Source organism: Antechinus flavipes, chromosome 1 (genome assembly GCF_016432865.1).
Source record: "Antechinus flavipes isolate AdamAnt ecotype Samford, QLD, Australia chromosome 1, AdamAnt_v2, whole genome shotgun sequence".
Lineage (NCBI taxonomy): Eukaryota > Metazoa > Chordata > Mammalia > Dasyuromorphia > Dasyuridae > Antechinus > Antechinus flavipes.
In genome coordinates this window covers 294,404,761-294,421,060 of record NC_067398.1, presented here as the reverse complement: position 1 = coordinate 294,421,060, position 16,300 = coordinate 294,404,761, and the positions used below count along the sequence as shown (strand labels likewise).

The following is a 16,300-nucleotide window of genomic DNA, read 5'->3' as shown; positions in this document are numbered from 1 at the left end:
TTCTGTCAAAAGTTTTATAGTGTACTAATGACTAATTTTTTGTTTGATTGATGTTTTGCTTGCCTAGATCATCCTGGATATGCTGTCCTGTATTTTTAAAGACTTGATGCATGTTCAGAAATTTTAGATTCATTTTTTAACTTAAATTTGTTTCCTTTAAAAAAAAATTAATAACTTTTTATTTTCACAATACATACAAAGATAGTTTTCAACATTTACCCTTGCAAAACCTTGTTTTTCCTATTTTTCCCCTCCTTTTCCTCCCCCCTTCCCCCAGACAACAGGTAATCTAATATAAGTTAAATATCTGCAATTCTTCTAAACAACTTTTCAAATTTATCATTCTGCACAAGAAAAATCATTATCAAAAAGGGAATCAAAATATTATGTTGGATCACCACATTCAATCCCTGTAGTACTCTTTCTGGATGCAGGTGACTCTTTCCTTCACAAGATCACTGAAATTGACCTGAGTCAGGTCCTCATTGTTGAAGAGAGCCAAGTCTATCACATAATCTTGTTCTTCCTGTGTACACTGTTCTCTTGGTTCTATTTGCTTCAGTTAGCATCAGTTCATGTAAGTCTCTCCAGACCTTTCTGAAATCATCCTGCTCATCATTTCTTATAGAACAATAATGTTCCATTACATTCTAACATATATCTATTTTCGAAGTGATGGATATCCATTCAGTTTCCAGTTGCTTGCCACAACAAAAAGGGCTGCTACAAAAATTTTTTCACAGGTAGTCCTTTTCCCTTTTTTGTAATTTCTTTGGGATACAGACCTAGTAGAGAAACTTAAAATTTTTAAAAATTATTTTTCAATTAGAAATCATTTTTCTCTGTCTTGTTCCTTAACTTCCCCTATTTAAATAAATCCCCCCCAAAAAGTTATAGCCAATCAGAACAAATTCCTATATTGGTTATGTCCAGAAAAGTATATTTCATTCTGTATCTGTTGGGAGATGGGTAGCCTGCATCATCTTTAATTTGGAGTCATAGTTGGTCCATATGTTTGTTGATCAGAGAAATTTTAGATTTATAAGTTCTTGGGAATTTGTTCATAATTATCAAAAGAGCTGCTCATTCCTGCATCCCAACACCAGATTTGCTTAGTGGAATCAATGCAACCCAATATAATGTGGCTGCCCTGTCTCCTCCTGCTGCTTAGGGTAATTTCTTCTACTCCTAGGTCACCATAGGGTAGTTCAGATGACCCAAATTTCAACACAGGAGGTGTGAAAAAGAGAAACAGAAAGATTGGGTAGAAGAAACATTTGGCTTATAAGGAAGGTGTTAATAGACTTACCCATGTAAGCCACTTTCTCCTTCTACCTCAGGTTCTAGGAAGCTGGTGAGTGAGTGCTGTGGATTTGTAATTGCTTTTGTTTTTATTCTTCATGTGTTCTGACATACTGTATTTTACATAAAAGTGTTTTAACCAAAGATACAATTTATGTATGGACTTAAAGCAAAGGAACGCTTTTTTAAAAATGTAAACTATTAATATTAGTTTTTCTGAAGCTAGGTTTGAAGTCTGGTCAGTAGAAGTTAACAGAAGGGCAGCTGTTTAGAAATTGAACTTGGTGACACAAAAGTAAATTTCAGCTTATTGTGTTTGCTATGGATTTTTTTTTTGGTTTTTGTATTTTAAGCATTAAACACGTCTGTGATTTTGGGAATCTTTTACTGTTTCTAGCATAGGAAAAACTAATTGATAAGAACATGTAGCTTAAATGACATAGTTTTGATATGAAGCTCAATGTAAACTTCATAAATAGCATAAAATGCTTAGAGTAATTCTAAGCAAGATGTGCGTATATATGTATATGTAAGTGAGTGTGTATGTACTTCTTTCCCCTAAATGTTAGTGCCCTCCCTCTAAGATTATCTTGAGTCTTTTCTGTCTGTATCTTGTTTGTTCATTGTTATTTACCCTCTTAGACCATGACTCTAGCCTGATAAGTCTTCTTCACTTGGCAGGTTGGTGCTGATAATGTGCATCTGGCCCTTTCCCTAATTGAGTATGAACCTGAGCTTCAGAAAGCAATGGAATTTGTCTTTGGAACAACATTGGTTTGTGATACTTTAGACAATGCTAAGAAAGTTGCCTTTGATAAAAGGATAATGACTAAAACAGTCACTCTGGACGGTGATGTGTTTGATCCCAGTGGAACACTGAGTGGTGGTAAGGGCAGCTGTTCTTGGATGCTTTTATTTAAGTACATGCCCATATTTTTCTTGGTAATATAAACAAATCTTTGTATTAAAATAGGAATGCTTTGTTAATATAGCATATTTTGACTTTTGAAATAATGGAAAACTTCATAACTTTTCATTGTATTGTTTTAATCTTAGTAACAGTGCTATGAATTAGGCAGGATACCTGTTTATCTCCATTTTTGCATATAAAGAATTTCTGGCACAGAAGTACTAAAAGAGTTCTCAGTGTTAATAATGACACTGGAACCTAGGTTTCTTACCTCTCAGTCCATTATTTAATCCACTAGACCTTACTACTCTGGGAATCTTAGAGATTATAAAAATATGTTTGTTATTAAGAGTCTCTTGTTTCATTAGTGTGGAAATTCTCTTATTCACATTTGTAATTTTTCTATAATTTGGTAGCCAAGAATTTTGCTCTTACACATGATTCCCAAAATCATCTAGATTTTCCTTACTCCAAGGTCAACAGTCTGAACTTATAAAGCAAAAGCATATCAAATAGCAAAAGCAGGGAGAGCTCTGAGTACTGCATAGCTCCTCAAGGCAGATATATAATCTTGGCTTATTTTTAAAATGTATTTTGCATAAGGTTATAGGACCCATAGCCAGGATTTCACCAAAAAATAGTGAATCCTGTCTAGAACAAACCTTCTAGACCTGTGGGTCATGACTCCATTGAGATCATGTAACTGAATGTGGGCGTCATGAAAAATTTGGCAATCATAAAAGGTATCAGATATTCCACCAACATTTAATTATTTATATAAAAATAAGCAAGCTTAACCATCTCATTGGCATGTAAATTTGCTTTTGTTTTTAATAAATGGTAAAATTATATGTATAGCAAAGAATTGTTTTAAAATAAATTTCTTTATGATTTATTATCAGTAAATGTTGGATTTGTATACCAAATTTGTATACCTATATGCCTAGGGTTGTATATTTTTATGGTCAAGAGTAGAAAAAGTTTAAGAAGTCCTGGTGTAAAAAACTCATCTCAAGAGAGTTCTTTTTTATAGATTGTCCCAATTTGAATGTTTAGACACGCTACAGTTGATGTCTTTAAGGTCAGGTGAGATGGAATACTTTAGTACATAATGAAGTTAAAATGTTGGATATTAATTCATTAAAAGGTATTTTTACTGTGAAATCGAAGATAATGCCTTATATGGAAAATACAGGTTCTCCTATTGCCTGTAATATTGATGAATGATTTAACCTCTCTGGTCCTCAATTTCATTACTTTTTAAATGGGTGGGGGGTGGGGAGACTAGATTAATGATCTTCAAACTTTTTGGATTATTCACTGCCCTCAGAAAAAGATTTTTGAGCACCAAGATATGTGTATTATTCAGGTTGGCATGTCCTATTAAACAAATAATTATGCATGTATAAAACTTTCGTAAGAAGTAGCAATTTAAAAAGGATAAGGTGAAGTATTTTTAAAATATTAAAGGTAAAACTATTTTCACTAAAATATAGGACAATATGATTGAATATGCTTTATAATATCTGAAAATTTTGATTTAGCACTATATCAATTCACTAATTTGAAGGTTTCCTTTCAAATTTAGTTTGTTTTGTGTACTTGATTATAGTGTTTGTCATAGTGACATAGTGTTGAAAAAGTACTTTACCCAAGATTACACAGATGTAAATAGGATAAGTGCAAGCACTTTCCAAATCATGATACTCATTTTTCAATCCCATAATACAAAAGTGTTAATTGAAGTTAGGTTGTTTCCCTGTTGGGAATTGTATGGTTTATTTGTATGTTTTTAGTAAATAGCTTCAAAACTCACTGAAATACTTCATTTGCAAAACTTAAAAAATGAGTTAGAAAATATTTTTTCCTAAGCTTAAGTATATAGACATTAGAGTTTTTATAAATGACAATGCATTATATTTACCTGTAATGGAGAGTAATTATCTGGAAGAGGGTGGTCTACAGTGTCAAGATACTGCACAGAAGTCAAGAAAAATGAAGATTGAGAAAAACCTTTAGATTTGGCAGTTGGTAACTTGAATGAGAGCAGTTTCAGTTGAGTGAGTGGTCAGTGGTGGTCCAATCCCTAGGAGATTGGAAAAAATAGAAGTATAAAAGTTTACAGGACTGAATTTGCTGGAAAAGATAATGTAATGACTTTTCTACAGGTTGTAACCCATCTACATCCCCTTAATCTAAGATACGTTGTTTCCCTTAAAATAAAAAGAAGGTGGGACAAGTGTGATTGTGTAAATGTTAGTATTTTCCCAATAGCACCTTCATTACTTCTGTGGATTTGCATAGTAATGGGGGAGGCCCTATGAAGTTGTGTTGGAGAAAAATCCCATGACTAACTTAACTATTGTGGGGAGGAAGGAGTTTGGCCCATCTTCATTGGTGACTTTCATGGGGTCATCTTGGGGTTATATTATTGGAATTTAGGAATGTAGCTTCCTATTGTGAAGATCATTATAGGGGGATGACCTGAAGTTTCCTAGCTTTAAATTTTTACCTGTGATTTTATGTGTATGTTTGTAGATACCCAGTACCAAACTTACCTTTTCTCTCGGTCCATAACAGGTGCACGGCCCCAAACAGCATCTGTTTTGACCCAGGCTCAAGAACTCAGAAATATTCAAGAAGAGCTGAAAGTCAAAGAGAATGAACTCCAAGCTATAGAAAAGGAATTAGCAGGTCTAAAAAACACTGCAGAAAAGTAAGGCTTCTTTTAGTTTAAATAACATTGTTTTTCCCTTCAGGGATTTGAATGATACACCAAATAATGTTTGCCTTTTCCCCTCCCTAAAGGGCTCAGTCAACTGGGAAAATTCATGTTCTTTTTGATTTTGAATGTTCAGTAATTATCAAAAGGTATCTCTATTACAAGAGAGTATAGTCTAGCTCACAAAGAACACTTGTTAAGAGGACCATATGAAAGAGGCTGAATTTGAAATTAGGGCTGGATTTCCATTCTTGATTCTTTTGCTTCCGGCCTGGATGACATTAGAAAGCCAACCAACCTCCATGAGCCTCATTTGGCTCCTTTGAAAAATGAGGTCAGTGGAATAGCTGAAAGCTTATTAAACTATAGATTGTGACCCCATATGGGATCTCATAACTTAATATGGAGATCGCAAATTTATTATCAGTAAAAGTATATATATTTTATGTATCTATCTACCTGGGATCGAGTAAATATTTCTCAGGTGAAAAGTGGAAGATGGAAGAATTAAGAAACCCTAGATTAACTGACAATAGTTCCTTCCAACTCTATATCTATGATGCTTAGGCTAGATGTCAAAAGGAAGACGGCTAGATGACCATGTAGATTAACCTTAGTGAGCTTCCATTTGGCAGATTTTGCAGTTAAGAAATAATTGCTAACTTGGATGAGATTTGTTTCAGTTGAGTGAATGAATGGTCAAGGAAAAGGAGTTGAGTACCTAGGAAACAGGAAGGAGAATAGTACCCTGAGGAAAAAAAATTAGGAAAGTTCCTAAGAAGGGTAATTTGCTGGGAAAGTTAGAATATATATGATCATATGAGATCTTTGCAGGTTATAACCTGTCTGCTTCTCCTAAACTGTGGGATGAATGTCAAGAATGAAAAGAGGGATGGAATGAGATAGAGTTAAATTTATGGGACCAATATCTGTCCTACTACCTTTAAAGGACTCTTTTGAGCATTAAATGAAAATAATGGGTTGAAAGCACTTTGCAGTGAGGATTCTGGGAAGACGATAGAGTAGTTTGGTAAATTTCAAGCTTTCCCAGTTTCCCCCACAAATAGAGCAAATTTGCACTTCTGGGCGAACATAGATTGGTGAAAAACCAAGAAGACTTGGGACTGTACTGAAGTCCTCCACAAGATCTGAAGAAAGACCCTGGGCTGAGTTTAACCTGTTGGAAGTACAAACAACTCTGGGTTAGCTCTTCAAAAACATCTAGTGGGAACCCTGGGGACTGTCAGGTTGTGGCTTTCATCTCCTGTTGAGTAGGGATTTGAGTAGGGGAAGACTGAGTGAACCTTGGCTGATTGGGAACATGCGTCCCAGCTGTGATGCTGAGACATGGCCCTGAGCAAAAAAGATTCAGTAGCCTCTGAGTGCAGAAGTAGCAGGGCAGGGACACTGCTGGCTTTGGGTGTTTGCAGAAGGGTGGAGCTTTTGACTTGGGCTTCCTGGTAAGAGTGTGTAATGCTGGAGAAACTGAGGCAAGATAGAGACCAGAGAGTTTTTAGTATTTTATTTGGATTTCTGAAAGGGAGAGATTGTGTTGGGGGCATGTTGCCCCCAGGGCTGATGTCTAAAGAATTCAGCCAAATGTGAGTTCTCAATGACATATTTATAGTTCTTAGCTCAGCTAGCTAAACAAAGGCAGGGGGTGGGGGGTGGGGTGGGGGAGTGGAGTCAAAACTCTGAGTGGGACTCTCCAGGCAGGGACCATCAATCCAGTTCTGACAGGTTGGGGGTTAGGACCCATTATGATAAGACCATAAATTCTAATAAACTGGGAGTTAAAGAGGTGTCTAGCTTAGAACCAGGAAGTCTGGACTTTTATCTTGAGTTTACACATTGATAATTTATAACCTTAGAGTAAGTAGCCCTGAATTGTATCGGTCTTAATGAACCAGAAGTGGGGAGGTTGCAACTAAGGGGATTGAGGCAGAACAATTAGGGAAACTGAGGCAAGATAATTAGGGAAATTGAGGCAGGACAATTAGGGAATTGTGGCACAACAAATGGAAACCTGAAGGAAAGCTTGAGGCACCACCCCCTTTACTTCATGATTAGAAGTACTTACACTAAAACCTCTAATTGAAAAAAAGAAAAAATGAACGGGCAAAAAAGAAAAAATGAACTGGCAAAAAAGAAAGAGCCCTATCATTGAAACATGAGAACAGGGAAGATCAGGATTCATCTTCAGAGGAGGGCACTTTAGTTTAAAAAAAAAAAAAGAGCTTCTACCCCAAAGAGTAAAGTGAAATGGCTCCCTGCCCAAAGAGAATTTATAGAAAAAACTCAAAAAAAGTATTCAAAAATCAAATGAGAGAGATTGAGGAAAAATTAAAAAAAAATATTAAAACCATCTAAGAAAAACAAGATTATGGGGGGGGGGGAAAAGTTAACTAATTAGAAAAGGAGATATATATAGTCTCAAAGGTGAAAATAACTTTATTTTTATTTTTTCTTATTAAAGCTTTTTATTTTCAAAACTTATGCATTAACTCTTAAAAACCCTTGTATTCCAATTTTTTCTCCTTCTCTAGATGGCAAGTAAGCCAATATGTCACACATGTTAAAAAAGTTAAATCTAGTATATGCACACATATTTATACAATTATTGTGCTGTACTAGAAAAATCAGATCAAAAAGGAAAAAAAAAATGAGAAAACAAGATGCAAGCAAACAACAAAAGAAAATGCTATGTTGTGATTCACCCTCAGTTCCCACAGTCCTCTCTCTGGGTGTAGATGGCTTTCTTTACCACAAAGTCATTGGAACTGATCTGAATCACCTCATTGCTGAAAAGAGCCATATCATCAGAATTGATCTTCATATAATTTTATTGCCATGTACAATAATCTCCTGGTCTTGCTCATTTCACTTAGTATCAATTCACATAAGTTTCTCCAGGCCTCTCTCTAATCATCCTGCTGATCGTTTCTTATAGAACAATAATAATGAAAATAACTCTTTGAAAATTAGAATTGGACAAGGGGAAGCCAGTGAAGCTATAAGAGACCAAGAAATAACAAAACAGATTATAAAGAATGAGAAAATAGAACAGAATGTGAAACAACATAAGAAAAACAACAGAGCTACAGAACAGATCAAGAAGAAAAAATATAAAGAATAATTGGACTGCCAGAAAGTTGTGACAAGAAGAGAATCTTGACACAATAATATAGGAAATAATCCTAGAAAATTGTCCTGGAATGCTAGAACATGAGAGGAAATTAGAAATAGAAAAAAATCCACTGATCACCATCTCAAAGATATCCTTTGTGGAAAACATAGGAATAGTATTGCCAAATTTTGAAACCCCCAGACCAAAGAGAATATTTTGCAAGAAACAAGGAAAAAGCAATTAAAATATACTGGAGCTACAATTAGAATTGTACAAGATTTATCAGCAGCTACAATAAAAGACTGCAGATCTTGGAATCATATCTACAGACAAGCAAATGTATTTGCCAGTGGATAAAAATATTATATCCAGCAAAATTATTGGATATTAATTTTCAATGAGAAAAAATGGACATTCAGCAAACTTGCAGATTTTCAGGACTTTGTATTGTATCAAACCCAAACTTAATAGAAAATTTAACATATAAAAGCCAATATCAAAGAGCAATTTTAAGGAACTCAACATGGACAAACTATTAAACATGGACAAATTATTTATATTTTTCTACATGGGAAATGAAAACTATGTTTTAAGATTTACATCAACAATAAGGCAAGCTCAAAAGAAAGATTGGCAGAGTAAAGGTAAAAATAGTAAATATGTTATATAAATGAGGTACAGAGGAAGAATAGACACAAAGACATTAGAGGAGGGAGGAAGACTCTTAGTTATGAAAACCTAATTACATTGGGAATAAATTCAATAGGCAATATTACATATATACCTTGAAGGGTATAGCACCTCCAAAATCTATAAAGAAATAAGAAGGGAGAGATAAGGGATAGGGAAGCAAAGGGGGAGAGAAGAAGACAAGGGAGGGGTCCCTCGCTGGGAGGAGTTAAGTAATAATAGCAAGCCAAGTGAATGAACAGAATCAGAATGAACAGAAAGAGTCAGCAGGGATAGGAAAGGGATGTGTATGAGTGATGTGTGTTTTTATGAGTCTGTATATATGTGTACATACATCTTTTCTTAACTTTATCTGTATTTATCTTTATTAAAATATATCTTTTCTTAACTGTATCTTGCTTTGGGGGTGGTGGGCAGGATAAAAGACTTGTGTATATGTCTATATGTGTGAGTGTGTGTGTGTATATATATATATATATATATATATATATATATATATATATATATATATATATAAACATATCCTTTCTTAACTATAACCTGCTTGGGAGTAGGTGGGAGCATAAAAGGGAAAAAAAATGAATAAAGTAAATAAGAGGTGCAGCAGACAACAAAAAAACAATTTTCAAGGAAGTAAAGGCGGACACTCATGAATATAATTTTTTCTACTAACATAACCTTTTAAATTGGTATATGTTGTTATATATTTTGAATCCTTCCTGGTGTTCTGGGCATGTGATAATATTCTATTTTGTTTTGTATTGCTTTTGTGTTTTTCTTTCTGCTTATTTTGTTTCTTCAAATAAAATAAATGTTTAGGGGAAAAAAAGAAAGCACTTTGCCGACTACACATGGAATATGGTAGTGGAAACAATTTTGATGTTCATCATTCTTACATTAATTTTTCTTTCCATAAATGCTTATATTGTTGATCATAGAAATGATGAAAAGCTTATGATTAAAGCACCCATGTAGGTTGCTATTATGTTACCAGAGGGGGAAAAAGGCTTTAGAAACTCATACTTTAGGTATTGATAAGTGTAGTTGCATGTTTTATGCTTAGAAATTTTTATTTATTGGTATAGATTCTCCTTCCTAATGAGAATAGTGAGGCAATATTTTCTGTGATAAATATGTCATGACATATATTTGAATTTGTCTGTAAAGTTAATTTTATTCTGGACATGGTCACTAACAAGCACCCTGATGCTTAGGAGGTTGGGACTGGTGAATCTTTTGATGTCTGGACTTTTGAGTTTCATTAACCCTAAAGCTAATTGGGGATGTGATTAGTCTTTTTTTGTAGGAGAGGTAAGATTGTCTTCATTTTGTTTTGCTATTCTAAATTAATGAATTTTAAAGATTTTCATTTTTAGGAAGATGTTTTTTAATCAGGGTATTTTCCCAATTTCGCAATAATGCTGATAACAGCCAACATTTATGTCCTATATGCTGGGCACTATGTTGAGTGTTTTATGATGATTAACTCATTTGCTCCTCACCACAATCCTGTCAGATAGTTGTTATTACTATCTCCAATTTTATTGATGAGGTAACTGAGGCAAACAGATATTAAAGTGACTTGCCTGGGGTCACACGATATGTATCTGAAGTCATATTTGAACTCAGGTCTCCCAGACTTCAGGCCTAGTACTCTGTTGTGCCATATTAGAACCTATAAGACTGAGCTTTTGAAGAATATGCTGCTAAATTCAGTTCAGAATTACAGGTATCTCAGAAATGTGAGTTTTTATTTCACATATTTCACATAGCCAATAGATCTTTGTCCACACATATTCAAGCTCATTTTAGACAAGAACATTTGATTTGGATGCACTTATGAAACCCCAAAATGATCACTGATTACTTACTATAAATGGAAATCTTTTAAGGTATCGTCAACTAAAACAGCAATGGGAAATCAAGTCTGAGGAAACAGAATTGTTACACACTAAGCTTCAGCACAGTTCATACCACAAACAACAGGAAGAACTGGATGCCCTTAGGAAAACAATTGGTAAGATGAGAACATCTTATGTATGTTATTTTGTTTCTGTTGATATTCTTTCCTTTTTGTTGTTAAATCTTTCCAGTCAAGGTGGACTCTTTGTTACCCCTATTTGGTGTTTTCTTGTCAAAGTTACTGGAATGATTTGCCATTTCTTTCTCTAGCTCATTTGATAGATGAGCCAGACAGGGTTAAGTGAGTTGTCAAAAGCTAGTTAATGTCTTGAGTCTGTATTTGAACTCAGGTCTCCTGACTAGCCCAGTATTCTATTTAGTGTGTCACCTAGCTTTTCCTTGAGTTTATATAAAATAAATGTTTTTTTCCAAGATTTAAAAGATGAAATTTTTATCTATAGTATCAGCAATGTTAATGATAATTTAAAATACTTATTCAGTTAATTTTTGATATCCAAAATTTGGTCTCATGATTATGCCTCCTGGGTCTGAACAAACTGAATTAATTTTTAGATTGAATTTAGGTGTACTTGTTAGGGCATTCACATGTACTTGTTAGGGTATTCATTTGTTTAAAATAAAATCTTTTCTTGGCTGCAAGTATTCCAAGTAAATTCTGTTCCCCCTCCCCCATCTCTTTTTATTTTGAACTGAGGTAGAGGTAAACCTTGGCAACAATTGGCTTTTAGGATTGTGCCTATTTGATATTTTTATCTCTCTTTACTTTGAGTTCTTTAAGCTCCTTGAGGGCAGGAATCATTTTCATTTTGTGTTTGTATCTGCATAGCTGTATAACACATTGTATTGGCCACAGTCATGCTTGATTAATCCTTGTTGAATTGAATAACCTCACTCTAGCTGGCACTTTGATATTTGTTTCATTTTATCTCTAGTGAATAAATAGATGTAGATTCTTATTTTAAAAGCAGGAAGAAACTTTGTTGCTCTCTGCTTTACCTGCTTTAAAAGCCAGCCTCTGCAGCCTCCCTGGGGGTGTTTAGGGGAAAACCAGACTATATAGCAGAAAATAGTTTTATTTAAATTTTTTTTTAATCACCTTCATCCTGATCCTTCTTTACAAAGTTCTACTCTGTATTTTCTGGTGCCAGCATAGCATAAGTTTGACATGCCCCACTAAGCTAAAAGAATTTCTAGTATAGTCCAGGGCTGGGCATAGACCCTATCTGAGGATGAGCTTTGTGAAATTCACAAATTTCACAAATTCATCAATTTTCTGAAATTCAGATCTGCTTTCTACCAGGAATTTAAATTTTTTTTTTTTTTTTTTTTTTTTAGGTCATAGCAACTCATAGAGCAATCTATTAAGTTGTGGAGGACTTAGAATCCACATTGGTGCAAATAGTTGTCACACTGATAAAATCACTGGTCATTAATGCCAAACAGTCAGCATGCATTTATTTAGTACCTTTTCTGTGTTGGGCACTGTGCTAAGTGATGAGGATGCAAAAAAAGGCAAAAATATGGTTCTTGCTCTCAATGAGCTCATGTGCTAATGTGAGAGAAGACACTAGCATTGAGAAAGACTGCAAAATGCCTCCTGCAGATGGAATGTTAGCTGAGTTTAGAAAGAAAACAGAGAAACAAGGAGAGAAGAGCATTTAGGCATGAAGAAATAATTAGTGAAAAGTCATGAAGCTAGGGAGGGTTATTTACAAGGTTCAGCAAGTACACTAGTACAGCTAGAACATAGTGTATATAGAGGAGAAAAGCATAAGAAGACTGCAAAGGTAGGGAGGGGGTCACGATTTGAAGAGCTTTTAATAATAACTAGCACTTATATAACACTTTAAACTTTGAAAAACTTGTTTTACAAATATTATCCTCATTACAACCATGAGAAGTAGGTATTATTATCTTCATTTTACATATGAGGAAACTGAGTCAGACTGTGGTTAAGTGACTTGTTCAGGGTCAAACAACTATTGAGTGTCTGAGGGATTTGGATTCAGGTAGTCCTCATTCCTGGACCAAAGCTACTGATCCCTGGAAGCAGCTAAATAAACAGAGTATTTTATGCTTGATCCTTGAGGCAATAGGAAGCCACTGGAGTTATAGGGTCACTTGTTATAGATCTATGTTTTAGGAAAATCACTGACAGCTGAGTGGAGGATTCATTGGATATATATTTAGAGAGAGACAGACAGAGATAGAGACAAAATTTGATGAAGAGGGATGACTTAGAAAGTAGAATTATATTCCAGGTACTTGAAATAATTCAGAGCCTGGGGGAATACTGGGAAGAGCAAGTATTTTTACAGTGTAAATTTATGTTTTCAAATAGGTTTCTTGGGACTTTTACATTGAGTAAAATGCAGTTTCTAAAATATCTTATGCAAGATCTAGTCTGATTGAACCTAAAGATGTCTTTTGCCACTTAAAGTATTTACAGAGCATTTTTCTCAAATAGAGTGGTGTTCTTTTCATTTTAAAGTTGAGGAGACAGTTGTAGAACTTGTTTTAACTGGCAAGAAAATGTTTGAACTTCCCTCCTCAGCTTCATTGTATTGCCTGAACCATTTCCATTTCTAAGATTTGGTGACATTTTTAGGTCTGCTCCTAACTAATTCTGTTTGGTTTAATATGAGGCATGAAAAGGATCTCCCTACTTTTTTTATTTTATTTTATAATAACTTTATATTGACAGAATCCATGCCAGGGTAATTTTTTTACAACATTATCCCTTGCACTCATTTCTGTTCCGATTTTTCCCCTCCCTCTTTCCACCCCCTCCCCTAGATGGCAAGCAGTCCTATATATGTTAGATATGTTGCAGTATATCCTAGATACAATATATGTTTGCAGAACCGAACAGTTCTCTTGTTGCACAGGGAGAATTGGATTCAGAAGGTAAAAATAACCCGGGAAGAAAAACAAAAATGCAAATAGTTCACATTCGTTTCCCAGTGTTCTTTCTTTGGGTGTAGCTGCTTCTGTCCATCACTGATCAATTGAAACTCAGTTAGGTCTTTTTGTCAAAGAAATCCACTTCCATCAGAATACGTCCTCATACAATATCATTGTCGAAGTGTATAATGATCTCCTGGTTCTGCTCATTTCACTTAGCATCAGTTCATGTAAGTCTCTCCAAGCCTCTCTGTATTCATCCTGCTGGTCATTTCTTACAGAACAATAATATTCCATAATATTCATAAAGCACAATTTACCCAGCCATTCTCCAATTGATGGGCATTCATTCAATTTTCAGTTTCTAGCCACTACAAACAGGGCTGCCACAAACATTTTGGCACATACAGGTCCCTTTCCCTTCTTTAGTATCTCTTTGGGGTATAAGCACAATTTGATAACTTTTTGGGCATAATTCCAGATTGCTCTCCAGAATGGTTGGATTCGTTCACAACTCCATCAACAATGCATCAGTGTCCCTGTTTTCCCACATCCCCTCCAACATTCATCATTATTTTTTCCTGTCATCTTAGCCAATCTGACAGGTGTGTAGTGGTATCTCAGAGTTGTCTTAATTTGCATTTCTCTGATCAATAGTGCTTTGGATCTCCCTACTTTTTATTCACCCTGGCATATATGCCTTTTTTACCCTGTATTCTACATTTGGTCTCATCTCTCAATTCCTTGTTGCCTAAGGGCATAAAAATACACAGTATTTGAAACATTTGTTTGTAGATAATTTGAATTATAATTTCACTAACCTTTAGTTATTTTATGTATTTATTTTTTATGTAGTGATTCCTAGCCAGTTATGAAAGATAATTGTATTGCACTGGAAAAAAATAATACCAGTCTTCCAATTTCAAGGCTGGATTTTTGAATCCATCTGTTTCCATCTTGATTATTTAAAATTGTTTAAAAAAAAAAACTAGTGTATTAAGAGGTTGTTTTTGGAATTGTAAGTCACTCTTCTCTACTCTTGATGTAGAGGAAAGTGAGGAAACCTTAAAAAATACAAAGGATACCCAAAAAAAGGCTGAAGAAAAATTTGCAGTGTTGGAGAATAAAATGAAAAATGCAGAAGCTGAACGAGAGAGAGAACTGAAAGATGCCCAGAAGAAACTTGATAGTGCTAAAAAAAAGGCAGATGCTTCCAGCAAGAAGATGAAAGAAAAACAGCAGGTAATGAATGTTTGATTTCTGATAGCTGTTATTGAAAAGGAAATAAATTTGTTGAAAGTATTTAATAGGGTAAAACGTAGAGGGTGGACAGATTTGTTTCTTTCAATGTTGAGTTTTTAAAAATTCTTTAATTTCTATTAAAATGTTAAGTCTAAAAATAGCTATCTTCAAAAAGAAGCATCACACCAATCTAGAAATACCTTATTTTCTGAAAGTTATATGATAATTATGTATAATGCTTACATGCTGAAAGTGTGTTGGAAGTCTTATAGGAAACATGTTTTTGTTAGCTTGTTCAGGAATAGACTGAGGTTTAGATGATGGAATGGATTGTGGTAGAGAATCAATAATAATAATAAAACAAGAAAAATTTTAAAATGGACGTAATTAAGGAGGAGAAAAAGTATGTTGAGATGTTAGAGCAGATATTACTTAGGAGTATGTGTTCCTTGTGAATATTTGAGAAGTATGTTGTGGTTTGAGACCCTAATCTCATTAATGTGGATACTCTTTCCAAGTGTAAAGATCATAACTCTACCATGTATATAATTCTTGCTCATGTGTTTGTTTAATGTAATTCACATTAGTTGTAGTCTTCCTCCAATAGAATTCTCTGTAATAAAGAAATGCACATATACAAAATACCTATAAACCATTGTGTGTCCTCAACTTTTTGTCTTCTGAAGGTGTGATGATGGCAGTGCAGATTTTTCAGTGGGCATTTCCTTACCTTCTCATGCCATTGTCTGGATTCTTTTCTTCTTCAGTTTTATTTTTCTGCTTGCTTTCTATACTTTGTGTGGGAATTTGCCTTGGGATCTTTCACTATTCTCTTTGATGATGTTTTGAAAATGAAAGTGTAATTCAGTCTGGTGATGTTTTTGGTCATAGTGACTCTGTGTTATAGTCAAGGAATCAAGTTTTTTTAATGGAGGTGATTTTGGGATTCTTTTTTTTTTTTTTTAAATATGCACAATTCTTTAAACATATTTCCGTATTTGTCATGCTGCACAAGAAAAATCAGATCAAAAGGGGAAAGAAAAAACATGAGAAAAAACAAGCAAACAAAAAACAACAAGTTAAAATCCTTTGCTTTGATCCACATTCAGTCTCTCTGATTGCAGATGGTATTTTTCATCCTAAATCTATTGGAATTGCCTTGTATCACCTCATTTTTTTTTTTTTTTAAATAACTTTTTATTGATAGAACCCATACCAGGGTAATTTTTTACAGCATTATCTTTTGCACTCACTTCTGTGATTTTGGGATTCTTTAGACTTTGTTATGACTGCTTTCTATTGATTAAACTTCTCTAAGAAATTTTTGGAAGATAATAGATACATGTCTAGAAGAGACATTAGAGACAATTTTTCAAACCTTATTTTATGGATATGAAAAGTGGAAACAGACCCAGAGAGGTTAAGGGTTTTGAGTTTGAGATCATACAATTATTTTTTCCCATTTTAAAATTCAGCTTCT

At 34.3% G+C, this 16,300-nt stretch overlaps 1 protein-coding gene across 2 annotated transcripts in view; it reads left to right on the top strand.

Annotated features, from left to right (window-relative positions):
- SMC2 (structural maintenance of chromosomes 2) overlaps positions 1 to 16,300 on the top strand; it is a 58,565-nt gene that overhangs the window by 29,223 nt on the left and 13,042 nt on the right. For both annotated transcript variants that reach the window (XM_051962620.1, XM_051962631.1), the window contains 4 exons: positions 1,984 to 2,188; positions 4,793 to 4,928; positions 10,644 to 10,768; positions 14,627 to 14,820. In XM_051962620.1, coding sequence (XP_051818580.1) covers positions 1,984 to 2,188; positions 4,793 to 4,928; positions 10,644 to 10,768; positions 14,627 to 14,820 — 660 coding nt within the window. The remainder of the gene's footprint in view (positions 1 to 1,983; positions 2,189 to 4,792; positions 4,929 to 10,643; positions 10,769 to 14,626; positions 14,821 to 16,300) is intronic.